A 23,247-nucleotide genomic window follows, 5' to 3' on the forward strand; every position below is an offset into this window, starting at 1 on the left:
GATGTTGTTACGATTTCTCTCATGATAGTGATGTGAAATCGTCACAAATATACTTCCTACATTACAAATTCCAATGTGAATAAAGTAAATAAGTTATGCTTTAAAATCTTGTAAGTACTATATAAACATAACCACTCAAGCAATCAGCACGAGAAGGCAAAACCTACTCAAGTACTTTGAATAACTAGGTTACTGACCAGAGTGACCACCTCTCTTAACTGCACAATACCTGTGTGACAGCTCTGGGAATGATTCCTCTTTGCTTGAAATTATCAGTTGCTCCTGTGATGGAAAAAGTTTTTCCAGCGCCCGTTTGTCCGTACGCCATCAAAGTCCCATTGTACCCTTGCAGAGATCTCTTGACCAAGTTCGACGCCACTTCAGCGTAAACCTTTGAGTAACCAGTTTTTAGGAATGACGATACAGAGAGGCCCAATAAAAGTAATCGGTTTGATTACATTGACTGCATGCGTTGACCCGTACATTAATTACAGTTGAATCATCCTAATTCGGACACTGGATAACCCAGGCAGTCGCTTTATTCGGACAATCTGATCGGGAATGAGCAATAGTAGAAATTGACAATTAATTCTCCAGTTAATTTGGACACAGGTTCACATCTCCTATCGTTAAGTAAAGATGACACAATAACCAGTAGACTATTCCATTCGTTTCAATACAATATGAGTGATTATTAGGGCAATTTTTTTTGACCTAAAAAACGGAAGATTTTGACCTAAAAAATCTAAATTTTGACCTTTTTTGACCTAAAAAAACTGAAATTTGACTAAATTTTGACCTCACGTATGCAAATTAGGTGTTTTCGCATATAATGTTAAAATTGTACTACTTATCTTCATTTCTGGTTGGAACTGTCTGTCCTTACAAAGTAGATTGGCCTGAAAAAACGTTTTTGGCTCAAAAACTGACAGATTTTTACATGAAAAACTAGTATTTTAACGAAATCTGGCCCTATGAAGAATTCCAGTAGTGACATTACGTATTCTGGTGGAAATAATTAAAATTTGTTGTAGTACAACGAAAGATCCTTTCCTACCTTCTCGGGTAGAAAGTGTCTGTCCTTACTACGTAGCTTGCCAAGAACGGAGAAAGAACGTTCAACAGCAGCATTTGTTGGCTGACAACACTCAAGTGGTGTGCATTGTGCACACTGCTGGTGACAAACCGTGTTACTTCATCCTGACAATGTTGGCTATATCACAATTTTTCAGCTTGCGCTTCTTGATATAAGAACCATGCAATGTCCAAGCAGTCTTGCTTCTGCTAGGATAATGCGGTACGTTGACCATAAAACCATGTCACTATTTGTTTCATTTGACCATTTATGATTCACAATGAGAAGACGATGGTCCGTTTACAACGGTAGGCCTATAAAGTAGGCTACAAGCTGTAAAATATCAAATGTTAAGCGCAAAATCTACGATACACACGAACTGCAGAGGTCAAAAAATGTTTGACTTTGTAAACAATTTTGACAAATTTTGACCTAACGCTACAATTTTGACCTAATTTTGACTTTTTTTGACATGTCAAAAAAAAATTGCCCTAGTGATTATAGTGAAACAAGGACGATCCATACAGTAACCATCAACAATGAGCTCGTGCCCATGTAACTAAGTAATGATTCTTCGCCTAATTCCGCCAAAAGTGAGCGTAAGCAAAGTGTCCAAATTCAGCGGAGTCAACTGTACATTAAAATTGCCACCCTACTACGAAAAGCAGGAAATATCCAAAATAACGCAAAAAATATTGACACGAGGCATATAAAAAGATGATAGGATGATGAGGGCTATCACATAAACACGCCACTGTCAATGAATGGTGTGATATGGTCTGATTACTGCATTAATATACTGGATTGCGATTACTTCAAAACCACCTCATGGTGATCACAGCCTAATTTTGCAGTAATCAATTAAGATTACAATTACGTGGAAAAGTAATCTCGATTAGTCGCTATAACAATTCCACTGCTTCAGACGTACACCTGTGCTTTGAACGCATATCAGAATAAGACAAGGTTGCCTCATATCGACACAAGATATAACATGATGTAGTAGGGTGGTGTGAATTTTGTAAATAATGGCAAAATGAAGATTGGTGACGGAATCAGGAAAATATGACAACATAAACAGAAAATTTAGTCATATCTGCCACTATGTATCATAACGTAACACACGGATGCTATACACCTACATTCTTACAATCCATATAATACGAAAGCTGCCACATATTTTTTATGATGAACAGTTTGGGGAGTGGACATAATTTTCTTTAGCACAATGAGCATGGCTAATACTTGGGTTATAGTGATGAGCAGTGTAGTTGAAATATCTCAACGTTCTACTGTAAGCAACTGGATACATCGCACTATTTAGTGTTCCGTTTACATCATAGTTCTTGTATAAGGGAAAAGTTTGATAACGGGAGTTGATCTTTTACAAAACAATAGAATATCTGCAAAATTACCGATTATTACGACTTTGAAATTTCTCAAATGTAACCGATCACACGATTACCATTGATTGAAAATGCTGTAATTGATTATTGCAAAATCACGATTACCCTGTGCGGTGATGATGCATTACCAAGTAGATCCACCCAATGACGGTTTTGACAAAATTATTACAGAACATTGCTCACCCCACCTGTTCTTGACTTGCATTGTGAAGGATCCCGTCCACCTTGAACAATTGATTGTTTGCAATCTTTTGCCACTCGCCTTTAGCAGCATGAATGTTGATGACCTGACAGAGAAATAGTAAATAAGGAATGCAATAAGAGTGCTCAAGGACCCCAGGTTAAGAAAATCACATGATGGGTCCAGGATAGGTCAATGTTAAAGCTAAAACTATAAAACTACATTCTCCTATACAATATCTGTCGTTATTTTTGACTTAGGTCCTTATTCTATCTTATTTTTTGTCATCAGGTAGCTTTTTTGTCGGCAACAACAAGACCAAATGGCAAGAAGAGACCAAGACAGGTCTAGCTGTTGAGACCAAGGTTAAGGCATCCACGCAACCATCAAAAATGAGTTAGGTCAAGAAATGCTGTACACCAGGGCTACTCAACTGGTGGACTGCAGCTCGAATGCTGACCTTTTAAGTCTTGAATCCGGACCTTATCTAGTTGGTTTTTTTAGAAAGCGTAACCATCATCATCATCATTGATTTGGAAACACAAAGTGCCAAAAATGTCAATTCACCCACTTGCAGTGACTAAACGAACAATGAGTACATTTCATTCAAAGGCGCTCAACTCAGGTATGCCGTGCTCCCGCGAATACCTAGGAACTTTTTTGGGTATGCGGCATACCCATAATCCAGTTAGGCCTGGAACCGCCTGACTAGTTAGTGAATACTGCGTTTTAGAAATAAGCAATGGATTTTGTGATGCTGCTCTTCAAGTGAGCAAACAAAATCCGCACCAATACATTGATCAAACGTGATTAATTAGAAGACGCGACGCGACAAGATCAAAACCTTGATATTAATGTCCAAGGATGTCAATTTCTACACAGGCAAAATGCAGCGATTGTCATTTGACACGTACTACATAGAAATATGATATCTTTCACGCCTGCTGTGATTGTCATGTTTGCTAAGACATTGAACATGGACGGAATTGATTAAAATACATGCTGTTTGTGAACGGACGCAAGCGATAGTTCTGGCCGCAGATAGATGGATGATTTTGATTCGCGCTAATAGTAGAACACAACGATCAGAAGATGTCTTGCAGGCTCTTGATATCGAAAGTTTTGACTCCTCTGGAATGAGTGCCACTACTGAACAGAGTGCAGAACAGATTTTGCATTTGTGAAAATTATTCATTTAACTTTAGTTTATCACCCGTTACTAAAGATGCGTATTTGTTTTTTTCTTGAGACGGAGAGACTGAAATCTAGCGATTCATGAAACAAGTAAATGTGGCGCATTTTCTTTAATTTGTATTGAAATCTCCGATTTGCAATTTCATCACATACCCCCGTAGCTGCACAAAGAAAAGGGGATGCTGAAACGCAAAGTTGAACTCAATCTGGAGTTCATACTGGCGTTATGATGCATTCACAGGTTCATCGTCAAATAATACAGTCAAAATATATGGCGAAAGAAAAATATTATGCAGCCTGTTTTATGCCTTTTCATTAACAAGAAGGTCGATCATTCCATAGGCGAAGTTTGCTGTTGGTTTTGTCCTCACATAAATCTTCGCTCCCTTCTGATTAGACATGTTTGATTGAAAGCTACGAAATGGAGGCTTGCAGACTTGATAAATCAGCTACAGCAACAATACGAAAACCTAACCTGTAAGAAAAATATTACTACTGTCGTTGCTATAGTATCGACAACTAGGTGGCAGTATTTCTAAGGAAAGAAGATTCATTGTTTGCTGCAATATTGGAAGTTCTGTACTTCGAAAAGCCTATTTAACCCTTTTAATGGGGGGTCAGATTTTGCAGAGCTGACCATCACTTTTCAAATTCATACCATGACCTCACCAACCACTTAATCTGATCTGTTCCAGTTTAAAAGTGGCCGGAGTATAGCCTTCTACCGTTTCCACCCTCGATCGACACCCCATGCCATGTCTAGGGTTCTTTATAAGACTAAATAAACAAACTTTTTCTCTGATAAATCTCTTTCTCTCTCTCCTTTTTCCAGACTGACCCCCAGGATAGCGTTAGAGAGTCAAAAATGATGCCTCAGTGCGCAGATATGGCCACAGTCCGGTTCAGGAGCCGGAACCGGAGCAGGATTTCATTGATTTCTTACCTGGCCGGACTGGATCCGGATTTTGAATTTGCGGTGACGGTCGGATTTTAGCCGTTTTTTTTCTGCAATTTGAATAATTAGCATTGTTCTGGCAGGATTATTTCGGATTCCGAACCGGACCTTCACCAGCCGGATTTTTTAGGACTCTGAATTTCCAATTGCCAGCCGTATCCGGATAGATTCGGATCCCGAAATTTGGGAATCCGCCCATCTCTGGTAGTGCGTAGCCACCGTTGCCTGGTTTCAAACAAGCCGTAAACCATGACCGTAAACCGTGCGGCTCGCCAGATATCAAAAAATCAAAAATACATGAAAAATTTACATATGGCCGTGGTCAGTGAGTGGTCATAATGGTCAAGTTCAAGATCACTACCGAATCGGACCCCTACCGCCCAGTTAATGACATGAAACAACGTGGTGGTATACTTTCTCCGGTCATATCCCACCATTTGCAGGCATAGTAAACCAGTTTATGACTCATATTCCGTCACGAACTTCGACTTGAACTATGTTCTTGAAAATCACCAAAGCGTGACCACAATTACCAAACCCCCTCAGAAAACTCCCCAGAACAACGTTTGATGATGATGAAGGTACAGAACTTCAATATACAATTAAATAGTATATTCATATTGAAATGAACCCGAATATTTTCTGCTGACACTCGTCAGGGGTAATCGTCAGCAACTAGTAGAGAATTGGAAAGAACATTGTATATCAACAATCGTATCACAAAATATGACGTCACCAGCATGAAATTTCGAATGAGAGAGCGTTCAATGTACTATTTTTAGGTGGTACACGAACTCCTTTTGTTGACAGAGTTTTGGTTGGTGTATTTTGATAAAAGTTGATTCCTAGGCACACAAATGGAATTGTGAACGGCCTCGTCCTACGATTCGAAATCGGCCGTCTCGATAATTATTCGCACAAATCTGATTATCCAACAGATGTTTGCCGATGGCAGGTTTGATGTTCGAAACGGCGATAAATTACACAGAATACCGTACAAGCCAACTTTTTATGTCCTGGCAGAATTTCTGACTATATTTCCCACTCGGAAAATATCTGGAAATTTTAGGCAGGGGTATTTTCAGCCGAAATCTTCATGTAAGATCGTCGGTATTCAAAAATTTTCATGCCCTATACCTTCAAATTAGGTATCATATAAATCAGAAGATAGCAGTCTTTCCATAGAAACCAAAAGCAGTCCGCTACGACATAGCCTATATCTTTGGAAGAATTGAGAGATGAACTTGAACTTGGGTCACCAGTGACCGCCCCCCCACATTAAAAGGGTTAATGACATTTGTAGAACAGTTGGAAATTGCCGTAACGTGCGCTTGTCAACGAGTCTCTACTCACGCTCAAACAGGTACATTACAAGCCAAGGATTGCTTCACGATGCATTGTACTTGAAAAGTAGTTGCAGGGATGGGGTGGCGTAGTAGTGGTGCAATGATGCACCGCCTTCTCCATGTACGAGACTGGATCGACTCGAGTCAGTAGAGTCTTAAATTTATTTAGGCTCCTCCTTGTGTCGGTTGTTCTTACGGCAGATTCAGTCGATTCTGGGCTCTGGAAGATAACTTTGAGATTGCCAGAAATCCTACAGTCGGTACCGCAAAATAATTCTGAATAAAGCCTCAACCAATGATATATAAACATTATACAATGTTTGGAAACTGCCACGCCCCTTAATAGCATATGCAGATATGTCCGAACTGTTGCGTATGCGCACTAAACTTTGGTAAAGTACAGTCAAATTTGACCTGTTTTAGACCGGTTGGGTAGCCGCTGACGAAAAATAAATCACCAAGTCCGCTTGCTATGGACTTCAGTTGAATCGAAGAATTTTGTACGGTATGTTTTTCAGGTTAGCTCAGGGGTTCTCAGCCCTTTCTTGCCCGTGCTTTCTTGCGCGTGGCTCATTTTCTGATTTATAAATGTGCTGTGGCCCACTTCTTAGCTTGGAGTCATTAGCCTGTTCAATGCGTGGTGATCAACAGCGGCGATATGCATATTTCTCTAAAATATGCGTACTTTTCACTAAATTTACTGCTTATACTTAAATCTTCACATCCCGCGACGCGACGAAAGTGTCCAAGTTGAATAAATATGCTCCAACAAACGACCAACGGAATAATCTTGGGCCCCATCGAGCTCCCCTAATTAGGGGTATGGGTGCAGCAGTTACAGCCTGGTAGATCATAGGCTAAAACTCCCGAGTATATTATGATTGTCCGCCGCACTATTCGCGTCGCAAAACACAATGATCAAATCCCCGCATCCAATGTGTGTCTGGGATTTTAGTTCCACTATTGCGGGGAATAATATAATCATTCTTGGCCAGCTTCAAATATTTCATTGGTGAATAAACCAATGATGATGAATGGGTCCTACAGAGAAGTGAAGAAAACTTTTTTTTAATATGCATTCTGTACAATGTACAATGTATGTCTTGCACCAAAACAACTGAAGTTGCGATGTCAGAATATTCAACCCAATAATACAATCAATTCATGTGACTCTTACATTATGTAGGAGGACAGGACATTTTAAACCGACTCCAAAGAATAATGCGCTCCGATCCTCAATCTATTACGATTCGTTGCGGTGGTGCAGTATACCTCCACCACAATTTGCAATTATGGCTATTTCTATCTTACAATAATAGAACCTGCCGAAGTACAGTAAATCTATACATCAATTACACTTCATTGCGAGTTCATTGCATACCCCTTTCAACGGCATACTACATATGAACCTGCCCGAATGCTTCTTTATTTCAGCATTACCTCCCAGTTATTATATAATCAAAATTATTTTAGGTGTTGTTAGCCGTTGGTTGTCAAAGCTAGTGGAAAAAGCCGCCGTTTCTCCTTAACATTTTCGGCTTGTACATGCTGACTCCATATGTGCCACTACATCTAATTCAAGTCGGATGAAAAGTTTTATGTAGCCCACATATAATTAGATAATATATTTTGTAGCGATCAACATAACAAATATAACTTAACCTACTTTAATTCTGAAATTTTCTAAATAGCTTTGTGGCCCACCTCAAATGCTGCTGTGGCCCATCCTTTGGAGTAGGGGTTAAACCCGCTCAGAGGCCAAACGCCAGACGCCAAACGCAGAGCGGCGGCCGAATGTCTATACGGCGTATGGCGTCTGGTTTTCCGAGACGCCAAGTAGCTATACGGCGTTTGGCGTCTGATATGGTGAGACGGCAAGTATCTATACGGCGTTTGGCGTCAGTTATGTTCAGACGCCGAGCTGGTATGTTGAGACGCTGAGTAGCTATACGGCGTTTGGTGTCTCGGTAAACTGAGCAGAGGCTAAATCCTTTCATGGCGCGACTATTAAGTTCTCACAACTAGATGATACCGAAGATTGCATATTGTTACATTTTTTTCATAATAAGCGTTGGCAGAATCCCAAATGATTGTATGTTCAGATTGAAAAAAGACCTACTTGATCACCTCCTGTCGTTATACTACTAACTCGACTCACAATTTTTCTGCTGACCTCAGTTATTTTCCTAAAAATGGATTTACTTATTCCATGGCTTATTCAAGAATAGTATATCAGGACTGATCAATGAAAAATAGGGCCTAAACCTGCCTTTTATCTGTTACAATAAACATGTTCAGAGTGGGAAAAAATGAACATATGAATTATCTGAGGCCTTCGATATCACCCTTGACAGTTCCACAGAAGTGACCTAAAGCTGAACTGGATGGGGAAACATTAAACACCATGACTTGGACTCAGCCCAGTGCTCTTGGAATTGACGCGGTGGTGAATTGAAAATGACTCGAGTCAAATTGACTTGGTTACAACCCTGTCCAGGCTGTTACCACCCCATATCAGTGTTGGGATGACTCGAGTCATGACTTGACTCAAGTCACCTTTTTCGTATGACTTGACTTGACTCGAGTGAGTCAAAATGTGCAATGACTCGTGACTCGAAGGTAGTGACTTGAACCCAACCCTTTATTTGTACACTCGCAATGAATTTCAGACCCAAGTCTGTAGATACAGTATGTAATGAGAACACAATAAGAAATATACAACGAATGCCACAGCAAAAATTATCAAGAAACAAGCAACAAAACCACAGTAAAAGTCATTAAGAAACAAGCAACGAAACCACAGAAAAAGTCACAAAGAAATAGGCAGTGGAATCCAGAGTTGGATCAATTACATTATTTCAGTTCAATTACAATTACAATTACTTTCATGAATGTTTCAATTACATTACAATTACAATTACTCCATGCTAAAAATATCAAATTACAATTACAATTCCAATTACTCCTTGCATGCCTAAATTACATTACAATTACAATTACAATTGCTGCTGTTGAACATGTAATTTAATAATCATAAATTCAACCGTGCTCCTTGACAACCGTAGCGTCGTATTTAACAACAATTCAAGTCTAGTTCAGATTGTGTAGTAATAAATGCGTTTATGTGCGTACATAGTATGCTATGTGAGATGTCATTATGGCGTAATATAAGCGTGTTTTGAATGCTCGGTAATTATGGCTCACGTAATTGGAAATGTAAAATGTTATTTACCTAATTTCCTATGGGTTAGGATTAAGGATAGGGTGCAGTATGTCGTTGAAAAAGTATTATAAAATATGCACGTGTTGGATTTGCGTCTATAGTATATAATTAAAGAAATAATAATATTTTTATCAAGGGACGTAGGAATTAGGATGAGGAGTGGAAACAAAACCGTGCTTTGTCAGATAAGACGTTATATAATATCCAGTGGTCTGGTTAGTTAGCCAGACGAAATAACGATGCAGCATCGTGATATGACATCGTATTGTAGATTGCCAACCCACTGATAGATGCGCAAGATGTGAGTCACAGATGAATGCACCGAAAAACATACTGCAGAGCCGGCTAAAAGCAGCAAACTTTGTAGTCCTAGAGCTGGCGATCCATGCGTCCAAATTTGATGCATCTGGTCTTTATCGTAAGCTATTGATGTACTAATTTCGAAAATACAAAATAAAATCTCGTCAGGGCAATGTAACTGCTCCAAAATAGCCGTTTAAGGCCGACTGTTCTGAAAAGTGAGTGCGCTGCAGCAGCATGACCACAACAATTACCAATTACGCCCAGCGATTGTTCAGAACAATGCCGATTCCCAGACTTTCACGACTATTTTGGGATGGTACCATTGCCTGGAAATATACTTTTATTGCGGAATCAGTGCGACACTAGCTTTCGATTAGGGCCAAACATATCAAATTTCGACGCTTGGATCGCCAGCTATGGGAATATCAATTCTGCTGCTTTTAGCCGGCTGAGCAGTTCGCTTCTCGGTTTATTCAATCGTGAGTCACGTGTTGCAAATCCATCCGTTGGTTAGTAATCTAAAAATTGTATACAATGGCAGCCGAGGCCAGCAAAGCGGTAAAAAAAAAACGTCGCCCGCAAGGGCGCAGTCAAGGGCTTCCGCGAATGGATCCACCAAATTCCTTGTCGACATTTAAAGAGAATGCATTATAAGTCAATTGTTTTATGTTGTGCTTGTCAGGTCTCAATAGCAATTTAATGTAATTGAAATTGTAATTGAGCAAAATTTTTGTCAAATTACAATTACAATTACACAAAATAAAAATGCTTCAATTACAATTACATTACAATTACATTGAAAAATGTATTTTATTACATTCAATTACAATTACAAATTACAATTGATCCAACTCTGGAATCACAGCAAACATCATTGAGAAATCTCCAGTGGAACCACAGTAAAAGTCACCAAGATATAAGCAATGAAACCGCAGTAAAAATCATTATGAAATAAGTAAATACGCAACGAAACCAAAGTAAAATGTCCCCAATAAATATATAAACATCAGAATTTACATCTGGGTACATAGCATGCCATAAAAATCAGGATCAGGTATCAGCTGTCCCAGGCAACAGTGCTCGAGCGTCCATCGACCACAGCCGTCACACGCATCCTGGAAACAAGTTAGAATCAATATACCTGACGAATGTAATCTCGTACAGATGAATCAGAGTTGTAATGACTCGACTCGAGTCACGATTTTTTGATAACTCGACTTGACTCGAGTCATTTTCTCAAAATACGGAAATGACTCGACTCGAGTCAATCTGTGTATTGACTCGACTTGGACTCGAGTCATTGCTCATGACTCGAACCAAGTCATATGACTCGAGACTCAGACCGCAAAGACTGACATTTCATTGTAATTTCGAAGAATAGTAAAGTAACCACCTTATTGGGATTTTGTCTTTTATTACTGGTACTTGAAAATGCGACCAGAAACGGCTAAATGTGAGGAAAATTAGTATAATATAAATGCGAACCATTCGATATCACCAAATAGAGTTATAAAAGTGGGTTAACATGACCTTAACTGGAAAGTGAGCAGTCAACACAATGACTTGGACTCGGACTTGACTCTGTGGTAAATTGAAAATGAGACGACTTGACTCGAGTCAAAACTATAAAAGTGAGATTGACTTGTGACTTGCAGCCTTGTGACTTGGTTACAACCCTGCGATGGATCAAAAATTGCAAAATGATCTCTGGCCCTCAAATCTTCAGCCGAGAATATATCTTTTGCTGGCTCAACACTTTGATCCAAGCTCTACGTATCTTGGACATTTACATGAATATTCATGAACGTTCAAAATTTGTTGCTCGAACGCATCATTGGTCCCCACTCGGTAGGTCCAAAGACACACTAGTGACACAACCATGGGACCTGGGACCACCTTCAAGAATAAAATAGATTATTTGATTATATCAACTCAAATGTTGGAGTAAAATCACGTTTCGATTTACACCCAAAACAACAAAATTATTGGCACATACAAATTACCCGTAAATCGACATTTTGACTTTCAATTACCTCATTATAGCGATAAAGCACCACAGGAAACTATGATTTGCAGCCTCTATATGTGTAGGCGTGTTTCTGTTGTTAAGTGATTAGTTGATTCAAACATTTTGCTTGATTTGGGTATGGTACCATAGTCCCCCCACCGTATAAGTATTGTAATTAAATTGAAAATAGTCAACTCGAGGATGGTATTGAATTAAAAAAGATGTGGCATTATATACCCTGATACAAGCCAGCATGCATTTGTAGACAAATTCGCGTACTGTAATCATAGGATTATCTCAGATAATTTTTCAAGTATTTTCGGCCCCACCGTCTCATCCGTACCACATCTATCCTATCTATTTCATGTTTTTTTATTGGGTTTGGACCACTGCATTCAATGCAATAATTTCCCAATTCTTATTCATCTGCAATTCTGCATGCAAAACATACTACGTATTTAAAATGGTTTTAATCCAACATTGACTAACATACCCGTCGCATCAAGCAAGATTCGACCAAACTGCTGGCGGTAGCTCTCGCAAGCTCGTCGAAAATGATCAAAATCCAGGTTTGCATCGGGTAGAGTTCGACGGCCTATTACGTGAAAGTAGATTGCAAATCAATTTTCTCAAATCTCAATACGTGAACGCATCACAAACCTTCAAAGCAAGTACTCCACAATTTCATCCATCTTTTTCAACATCAATCCTAGTCTTTAACCTTGAACTTCTCACAACCGAAGATCATTTGGAGTATACTGGAAAGTATAATGGAAAGTGGAAACGAAATTTTAGGTGTGTCTTGAATACGATCTCAGTGAAGCGAACTGTTGATTTACCACAGCATACGTGAAGTGGAGATACAAAGGATTTTTCAGCTGTTTCAGTCTATTCTAGAATCAATCACTAACTATAACTATAGGCCTACTAGAAAAGAATAAAATATCTTGTTACTACACGTCACATACTGTAATCTTCTTCAGGTGGTACCTGTAGTAACATGATTGACGATCTGTCTAATACGAAACGAGTATGTTCTCAAGCAGCCAGATCTTCAGTATCGATCCAGCACCGAAGCACACGCGATGTCGTCACTTAGTAGCGTGTACAGGTACACACGAAACAACCATCAAATCACTTGCCCACTGGCCAATGATATGACATGCTTTGCTTAGATTTAGCTGCAGAAAACTCCTGTTCAAGCCTCAACCTTCAAATCAAACCCTATTCTCAACATACAAGATCCAGTGAGAGAAAGTAAAAGTCCACTCTTCCAGATTAAGACACACCATGGACATTAGGGTTGTTCAAAATTTGGAAAATTTCAAATATGCTACGTTGTAATGTCTTATTCTATGGATTATTGATTAAAAACATCAACAAGCCTGAAAGAAGCTCTCAGGAACATCGTTAAGATTTCGTGCAAAGCGTTTGAAAGTAGCTGCCAAAGAGTGGGCGGGCCACCGACGGCGAAATTGCAACTAGGCGGGCAATCACGAAACCACGATTCTTGATTGGGTAATCGGTTATGCTTCAATGATGACGGCGGCTGTCAGCTCTGATTTGGGTGCTTCACCGTGTTTGACAGAAGGAGTAGGTTTTGCTGCTGCTGAGTCTGTTGGTGACGGCTGTAATACTGTAAAAGCGTGTTGTGGTTTGATGAGTCAATAGTAGTAATGTAACAGTGGTTCTTCGAATGTATCAGTTGTAGCAGTAGTTTCTGTTTTGCGGAGGTCGAGTCTGTTAGTAGAGACGGGAATTTGTAAAGCGCATTGTGGGTTGATGCATCAATAGTTGTAATGCAACACTTGTTCCTTGCTCAATGTTTTAGTTGCAGCAGCATTTTCTGTTCTGATGAGGTCGATTTTGTTAGTAGTGGTTGTGGTTATGTACAAGGGCATTGTGGGTTGATGAGTTAATAGTCGTAATGTAACACTTGTTACTTAAATGTTTTAGGCGTAGCTGTAATTTATGATAGAAGGCAAAAATATTACTGTCATGGCAGACGCAAAACGGCGAAAGACTGTGCACTTGCCACAGAGAAGAACAAGATCTCGATCTGAGCATTACTTGGTCGGATATGCTTGCGATTACATCTGTGGCTCGAGATTACCAACCTTGCGAGAAGTAATGAGTTACTTTCTGCATCTGAAAGACCATTGCCCTCAGTCAACCCCTACTCGTGAGCTATGTAATGTGGTGGTTGATGATGTCATAACAGTGTGGAAAATGGCGAGAATTGCCACAATACTTGAAGGAAATGCGGTGAAATTACTTGAAAAACTGAACAGAAAATATATTTTTCTGAAGACGACCATGAAACGAGAAAGTGATCCTAAGGGTAAGAGGAAAAAATTCACGGAAGATTTGGACAAGTTGTGGGATATTGGAAGTACAGATGCGATAGCAATAATACAAAATGACATTTATCTATCACATGATAGAAAGCTCGAAGACATTGCATTCTATGAAGATCAACAGCAATCTCGCAAATGCATAATGTTGGGAAGAGACAAGATTCTCGCTAAAGACATCGAAAAGAAAACAGCAACCATGGCGGATAGAACTGTTAAAAACATTCAACATGACTCAAGTGATGACTATGTTGTTTTAGCATCTTCTTCATCTTCAAAAGAGGGTGATAGTTTGAGTTCAAGTTCTGATTATGATGCTGATGTTGGTCTTGGCACCTCGACAGCCATCAAGCTGATGGCACCTAAAAATATTATGAATAATACCCATGTGTCCCAAGCTCTGGATCGATTGCAACTAACAGACAACAAGGCAACGATGCTGATCGGAGCATTTATTACGGCTTGTGGCGGTGACATAGCAATGTTCTCTCTGTTAAGATCTCCGACAAAGAGAGCCAGGGAAACAAATCATCTTGAAATTTCCAAGGATATTTCAGAAAAATTTGCAGAAAATAAACCTCAACATGTTGCTATTCATTGGGATGGAAAGCTCACAGAGGATAGATTAGGAAATCGGTATGAGGCTCTGTCAATTGTCCTATCTTGTCATCCTCAATACTCAGAAGGAAAACTACTTGGCATTCAAAAGATGCAAAATGCTGCAGGTCAGACGCAAGCAGAAACCACTTTCAACATAATTGAAAGTTGGAATATACAAGATGCTGTAACAGCGTTGGTTTTTGACACTACAGCAAGCAACAGCGGCTGGAAGAAGGGTGCAGCAAAGATTCTTGAAGACCTTCTACGAAGGAAGGTGTTCTACCATGCATGTCGGCACCATGTGTATGAGCTGGTAGTGAAAGACGTTTGGAAATCTTTATTTGGAAAGGCCACAACTGGACCAGAGAATGCATGGTTTGCCCACCTTAAAAGGAACTGGAGCAGTCTTGACAGGGAACAGCAATTCAAGACTCTGACTATTCCTCTATGTTTTGCTGAACGAGCTGCAATGATAGTTGATAAGTTCAAGCTACTGTTGAACAGAAAAGATTTTTTCACACGGGATGACTACAAGCAATGTGTGACTAATGCTCTTGCTCTTCTCGGTGCAGATGAAGATATACGTCATCACAAACCTGGTGCAGCACACCATGCGAGATGGATGGGTACAATTCTGTATGCTCAAAAGATGTTCATGTGGGCCGACCAATTAGATTACAAATCTGAAGAAGTTGAACTGCTGCGCCGCTTCAATTTATTTTTGGTTCTCTTTTATATCCCTGCGTGGGTGGATTCAAGCATTGGTCGTGATGCAGCTGGTAATGACTTGAGATTCGTTCAGCACATGTTGAGTTATAAGGAATATGATGAGCAAGTTTCCACAGCTGCTTCACGAAAGCTTTTGAAGCACGACTGGTATATTGTTGAGGAAACCGCTGTATACGCCTTGTTTTCACCGACGGAAAGCAAGGAAACCCGGGAAAATATGGCAAAGGCGCTCCTGCAAGTAGAGCGAACTTCCAGTTTCAGAAGGGGCCCACCCTCATTGAATGCAACTATACAGATCAACAAGGACAGTACGTTGTCTGACCTTATTGGGCCCCAGTCGTGGTACATATTTGAAGTTTTTGAATGCTCTGGGGATTGGCTGCGTCAACCGGTTGATGATTGGCACTTTTCAGATTCATTCAATAAAATGAATTGCTACGTTAGTTCTGTCAAAGTCGTTAATGATGCCGCAGAAAGAGGTGTCAAGCTAAGCACAGACTATGCTGCAATCTTGACTGACAATGAACAGCAAAGAGACAGTTTGCTTCAAGCTGTGGAACAGCATAGGAAGATTTTTGGAGACAGCAGGAAGTCTACTCTTATCAAAGGCCAGTGATCTGCAACACTGACCCTGCGATATACTTTTTAATGATGCCTTTTGTAAATAGCATTTTTGCCTTTGTTAAATCTTGAATAAAAAGTGTAATATGCGTTCGTTTTAGAGAGAGACGTCGACTTACCATAACAAGCCATAAGGAGAAATTGACTACTGGTTTGCAATTTATGAGTTACAGTCGTTGTCAACTGGTAAGTTTTAGAAGGCTCGAAGGTAGCACGATGCATGCATCTAGTTCATTCTTATCTTAATTGGCCAAGCTCCTGTGCAATACGTAACAAAACTGTTATACACAGTGTTCAGGTAGAAAATATTTTACTGGATTGTTATGCTGTTGTCGATGGCAGCATTAACAACGTCAATTTACCATATCGCCAATGCCACGAACAGAAATGGCTGCAAACCAACACAACAGAGTAGAACGAAATCGTGACCAGCAATGATCACAAAATCAGTATTTCAGCCAATCAGTAGCTTATTATTACAGGTTCCAACCAATCAAAATTCTAGGTTCGTGATTGCCCGCCCACTTCATCGATTCCCCGCCCACATGCAGACGGCTACTTTCAAACGCTTTGCACGAAATCTTAACGACGTTCCTGAGAGCTTCTTTCAGGCTTGTTGATGTTTTTAATCAATAATCTATAGAATAAGACATTACAACACAGCATTTTCGAAATTTTTCAAATTTTGGACAACCCTAATGGACATATATGCTAGATCAGAGGTCTCAAACTCAAATATGCTCGCGGGTAAGTTTTCCTGTTTTGACGACGCCGCGGGCCGCAGCACTTATAGGGGTGTTCTATGTCAGCGGTTCTCAACCGGGGGTCCGCGAAGCAATTTCAGGGGGTCCGCGGGACCTCTAAATTTTTAAAATGGTTGATAACGTAATTTTTATTTTATTTTTTAATTTGAGAAAGCATGAGGCAGTTTCGCACCACAACTGCTAAAACCTCATGACTCATATGATCATAATAATCGTCTGACATGAGCTATCGTAGTGCGGTAATTCATTTTCATTGCCAATCTTCCAATAACCTGATTATACAAACATATTGCTGTTTAGAGACGTTTTGTCGATGTTTGTGGCAAAAATAAAAATATGGAGATAGTAACGTCAATCAGGGTGACTTCGTAATGTCTGCGATACCTTCTCGATTTGAAGTTGTTGGTCTCATCAAATTAGAGAACAGTCCTTTGAAATAAAAATTTCCTAATTTGTCCCAATGCGGGGATTGTAACCTCGCCACGAAATCCATTCCATCCTGTGATATACATAACCACCATTTGAGCAGCTTTTGGAGGAACAGAACTTCAATATACAATTGAATAGTATATTCATATTGAAATGAACCCGAATGTTTTCGGCTGACACTCGCCATAAATAGGACAATAATATACCTGCTCTTAAAGCTCGGCTATCAGATTTGGCGCATTCTTATTGCGGATGCCCTATCGACAAGGCTGCTTTTTTATAAAGGAGTGTTTCGTTGCTATAAAAGCATTACGCCCCACCCTGAAATTCATATCACCAGTTATATTGGTATGCAGCCTTGTCTTGTTAATGTTCAATTGTTCATGGTCGAAAATGTTTGCTCGTAAATATATATGTCAGTGGTCGGGAACCTTTTTTGTCCGAAGAGCCATATTGGACCTATTTTTTCCATTTTAACTCCCAAAGAGCCATACATGCAAATTAGCTGTTACGTCACAATTGAAAATTCGTGACGTCATAGTAGCACTAATTCGAACTCACTACATGGGATTCGTCGAGTGCGCCACATTTTCTCAGAAAAAAACTGGTATTGTTAACGTTCGAAAATAAAGCTCGAAACGAGAGGTGAGGCACAGACTGGTCAGTGGTCAAGCCTCACTATTGATAACACAATCTATCGTGAAAAGCTTGGAATTTATTATAACTAATATTAATCAAATGTAACCGTCCCACTGATTCCAAAAATCTAAATACTGATCGACTGCTTGGTTCTCAAATTATTCGGCAGTAACTTATAACGTTGCGCCGCACGCATACATTTTATCGCCGGTACTACAAAGCTACTTACCAATCAAGAACGTGGATAGCCTTGGCATTATTTGTAATTCGAGTTTGTAATTGTTAATGTCACGTCCACGGCAGCTCATTTCGCGCCGTTGATCGTGAACACAATGTGTATTTGAAAACAGCGTTGTGATATGGGCATTGGGCATTGCCATGTCTGCTATGCTCTTTGATTAATCAACGTATCGCACAATCTAAGATTTCGAGTCGGGTACATCGAATTTGCAAGTGATATTGGTCGCCGGCGCGACAGTAACTTAAATTTGAGGGCTTTCGAAAGAGGGGTTCCAAGCCTGAAGATGACATTGTCTTGACCTCTCAAGGACGTGTTTAATCGTTTATACTGCCACGAAAATTAATCTGTCCGTGATGAAAATTTACTAACAAGTTGCTGCAATATTGATCAATTCAGTACAAAAATGAATATTTGGCAAAGAGCCATATCTTATACCCAAAAGAGCCATATATGGCTCGCGAGCCATAGGTTCCCGACCCCTGATATATGTAAACCCGAACAGAACAAGTCGTTTCATGACAGTCTTTCTCAGGTTGGAAAACTTGGATCCATTCTATGGCGCATAAAACTTTTTGATTAGGATTTCACTTTGACGGTAGAAACTCTCTGCGGGCCGATCAAAATGCCGTCGCGGGCCGAATCCGGACCGCGGTCCGTATGTGCCCGTCCCTGCGCTAGATGCTGGGCGTGATGTGTTCATAAAATATATATTTCTTCAGTTTGGTGCCATAAATGTTGCGATCACGCCTAAAGTACCGTCGGAAGCGGTATATGTTAATATATAGCATTAGCCTCCATCTACCTCTGCGGAAATGGTTTTCGGCACTCGTTCATATCAAAACGAAGACGCGGATTTTCAAAACAAGACCACGCACTTCGAGAAATACAGCAGCAAAATTAGCTTTGAAATATTAAAAGTCTACCAATGTCGACATAAATAGTATGATGTTATTTCAAGAAAAATCATTATTTTGCTGTTTATCACAAGCCTACAGTTCATATTTGCACAAGACAGATATGAAGGTTGCACCATAATAGAGCTAAAATTTACCTAAAACTTGAGGGGGTCCGCGAGGGTCCGTGACGGCCAAAAGGGGTCCGCGAAGCCAAAAAGGTTGAGAGCCACTGTTCTATGTCTTTCCAAGTAGGCCTTATTTGGCGGGAATGAATTGTTCTATTGAAAGTGAGCCGATCCAGCAGACTGACAGTAAAAAAACGCACATCGTCAAAATGTGATTTATTCTTGTATCAATTTAGGCCTGGCACGTAAAGAATCATCACATTTATAACTATTTGAATAGAATTGTTGTTGTACTTGATATATATTAATTATAAGATATAGACACCATATTGGCGACCAAATGTATGATGCCATCATAAAACCTATCGGGTTAGAATTTTGCAGCTACTATGAATATTTTGAAGTTAACAGATTGATAATAGAGACTGATCTGATATCAAAACATTTTTAGGTTGAGCATTGTCATTTCAATCCAGGATTCGGGTGTACTTGTGATATGTAGGCTAATAATCTCATGGCCAAATATCTTCAAATGCAGGAGCAGAAAAAATATAAATATAACATAAATATATTATTGAATGTGTCTTAGTGATTGAAATGTCGGAAAGCCGAGCGGTCCATTGTTGTTACATCGTTGGAGCGTACCACTAAGGTACTCGGTACCTTGAAGTGACCTTAAACAGATTGCCCATGGTTGCCATAACTACTTGCTTAGTTAGCGAAATACCAAGCCCCAACCTTCTGATCTATTACTATTCCCCTGATACGCGATTAGTTTGTTGCGCCATGGTTCTAACAAATTCACGGCATTCCGAGTCACTACGAGTCAACTCGAGGCATTTTCATTTTGACATCGAGTTAGCCCGAGTTTGAGTAATTCTATGAAATGTCGCGTTGAATTCCAACTCACAAATTTCAGTCACGAATCGTCTAAGGGTCAGGTTTTGTCATCATGAATTAGAAATGTAGCGAAATCGTGAATCTGCCCCTGCACTGCATGCATGGTAGCGTTTGCAATAGATGTGTTTGATGAATAGTTTCAGGCTTTTGCAGCAATTTAAGAGGGAATTTTTACTTTATAACCTGAAAAGATATATGTCACACTTATATATTGTCAAATTATTAAAAATCTAAAATGTCGTCGCGGGCTGCACAAAATGCTCTGGCGGGCCACATGCGGCCCGCGGGCCGCGTGTTTGAGACCTCCGTGCTAGATTACGATATGACAAGAAAATGCTAGATTGCGAAACATCAGTTTCAAACGTTATGATGAGCCATATACTTTGATTAATTATTTCATATGGGCGAAGGGCGACAATGTGGTGTGAACGGAACCACGCCAATCTTCCACCTAAATTATATTCACCGATACTTTGGTGAAATTATACTGGTCACTCCGTATCCACTGCGCACGAAGCGCGGTGAAAATTCTGTGCTTTACTAAACTTTTATGAAAATTAAATGTTACTACTCCGTGAAAACAGCTTCGAAATTCCTCAGGCTATCTTCCTGATTGGAAGATTGAACTACTTCTACTTGACAAACTGGAAATAGCGAAAAGTAAGTAAGTAGATCACAAAATATTAAGAAGTAAAAGTAGCGAAAATCAGATCTACTTGAGTAAGTACCAGAAGTAGCAGAAAACTACTTGAGTACTTCGAAAAAGTAGAAGTACTTCGTTACTGACCACCTCTGTTTACGGGCAATATGTATGTACCCTCAAATTTATAAGTTCGAGCCTAAATCGAAACGCGATTTTATGCCATCATTTGAGTTTATATTAATTCTATTTTTGACGGTTGCGACCAAACATTCTTTTTATGGCTTGCTGTAGCTTAGATTATATTACACAACAAGAAATTTTGTCACACCTGAGTTTTTGAGAGTATGTCTCATAGGTCCCCGGATCGTGTGCCTTCGGACCTACCTGGTGGGGACCGATGATACGACTCAGTCAAGTCATGAATCGGGTCATCCCAACACTGATGATTTATAGCTTTACTTTTTAACCCAAGTGTCCAAGTTTTTTTTTCAGTATGCAATAAATGCTGCCTTCCCTACAGCTTATTCTGCTTTAAACTAACCAGCAGAAACCTGACCCTGCTTTTTACTGCTGAGATGACGTCCGCTGTGTTAGGTTGGGTACAGCCGAAAGTTGTACATTACTCACTGCCCTAGCGAAGCTATTGCACCACTTCGAAGTCAAATCAAGTGGTGCGTACGCCACGGAAGTTCCTGTCATTCATGATGTCATAAAATCTGGACACAAGAGCATAATTTTAGAATATTATGCAACACATATACCAGAGAGAAATAATCGAAGTTTTGTAGTTGCTGGAAATAAGACAAAATAAGGACGCAAGTCGAAAATAAGGACATTTCTTAGAAATAAGGACAGTCGAGTTTTCTAAGACGTGACCCTTCAAAATAAAGACAAATCTTAGAAATAAGGACGGTTTGGCAACCCTGGTTATCAGCCTTGCGAGTGTGTCAATCATAGGCGCTGAACTCAGGTATGCTAGGTATGCCGCGCATACCTAGGAATTTTTTTGGGTATGCGGCATACCCAGAATTTGGTTTGGTCTGTTACTGACTGGGTGGTGAATTGATCGATTTAGAAATAAGCGTTTTATAGTGCTGCTGGACACGTAAGTAAACCGACAGCAATACGTTCAGGCGCTTAACGAAACTCCGTCCTTCAGTTACAATTCAGTTGTCCGTATTTTATCAGTGTTGCGCGGGGCCACGGCCAATTAGCCGGAAGCGCGTTTCCAATTTGCGAGAATCGTTTGTGCACACTGCACAATGTAACGCAACGCGATCTCGACGCTGAGATGATTGCGAAATTAGGTCATTGATTACCGCACGCAATCGTCGCAGGACTGATTTATCCCGTCTCCGTCAGGTCTAGTTGCGCTGGCTTGATGAATCGCATCGGCAATAGGCTCGGTGCGCACTATACCATCACTGGCCTGCGCACGATAACATCGTTGGCCTACACGTGGTTCGAAATATATCATTGCCGCCCTAACTATCGCGTCTCCGGCCTAGCATGCTTTGGCTCCTATCTATCGGTTGTGATTAAAGATTGATATCACGAAACTTACTGACATCGAATGTCCGCAAAAATGTGTGACTTGTGCGTACATGCGTACTTGATTTCCGCTAATACTTGAACATAACCAATAACCATCAGAAGATGCGAGTCAAGGCTTGAGTTATAAAAGTTGAGAAAGGTTTGAACCACCTGAAATCGATGCGGATTCCATTATAGAACACACTCCATAACAACTCGGCTATGCGCCTGAATATTTGATCAAACGCGAGTGGTCAGAAGACGCAACGCGAGGCAACAAGACCGAGAACTTGATACTAAAGATGTTAATTTGTTGCGAAATGTTGCGAAATGTTGCGATTGTCATCTCCTGCTGTGAAGGAACATGATATCTTATGCGCCGGCCGGAACTATCGCTTCTTCTGTGATTGTGATGTCAGACTGGCTCAGACATTGAACAATGAACATGGACGGAATTGATTGAAATACATACTGACCGTGAACAGACAGCGGCGTAATTGATTTTGACTAACGCTAATACTAAAACAGAACGATCAGAAAATGTCTTGCAGGCTCTTGATATTGAAACTTTTAACTCCTATGAAATCAAAGTCACTAATGAATAGAGTCCAGAACAGACTTTCTATTTGGGAAAATAATTCCTGCAACCTTATTAGCCGTCGCCGAAGATGCGTATTCATTTGTTCTCGAGGCGGAGTGATTGAAATCTCCCGATTGTCGGCACGTGTGTTGGCGAATATGTTGCGGAGATTGCGAGCTCGCTAATTGACTGCACAGTCGCACGCGTTGGTAATCTTATGGTAGCGTGATGTGTCGAGTATATTACACAAGGATGCTGATCCGATCGATGTATTATCGGCATTGGTGCATGTTCTTAATCATAATAAACTGATGCCACCTTGGTAAATTTGAAATGGATTCAATCAATTCAGCAAGCGGCCGGCTGGCTACGCGGCCTGCCTAATCATATCGTAATTTTGTCACCATATACAAGTGCCAGGTGATATTGAACGCTTGCGACTCGGCTAATTTGCCAATTCTGGCGCACTATGACATCATCCCTTCGTGACGTCATCGATCTC

General features: G+C 40.1%; 1 protein-coding gene across 14 annotated transcripts in view; it reads right to left on the reverse strand.

Annotated features, from left to right (window-relative positions):
• LOC145445015 (kinesin-like protein KIF9) overlaps positions 1-23,247 on the reverse strand; it is a 75,628-nt gene that overhangs the window by 46,882 nt on the left and 5,499 nt on the right. For 6 of the 14 annotated variants that reach the window (XR_013916841.1, XR_013916843.1, XR_013916844.1 and 3 more), the window contains exons 1-5: positions 12,185-13,058; positions 4,920-10,798; positions 4,800-4,861; positions 2,670-2,768; positions 230-391 (exon numbers count right to left, since the gene is read on the reverse strand). Coding sequence is in view for 11 of the 14 variants with exons in the window: in XM_080323108.1 (XP_080179234.1) it covers positions 230-391; positions 2,670-2,768; positions 4,800-4,861; positions 4,920-5,010 (414 nt within the window). In the remaining 3 variants the exon portion in view is untranslated. Of the gene's footprint in view, positions 1-229; positions 392-2,664; positions 2,769-4,164; positions 10,799-12,184; positions 13,059-23,247 lie in introns of those variants that run through there. The other 8 variants (XM_080323111.1, XM_080323114.1, XM_080323106.1 and 5 more) reach the window with 7 other exon arrangements.

The sequence above is a fragment of the Botryllus schlosseri genome, chromosome 8 (assembly GCF_051294905.1).
Source record: "Botryllus schlosseri isolate E-star chromosome 8, Bs_hap1, whole genome shotgun sequence".
NCBI lineage: Eukaryota > Metazoa > Chordata > Ascidiacea > Stolidobranchia > Styelidae > Botryllus > Botryllus schlosseri.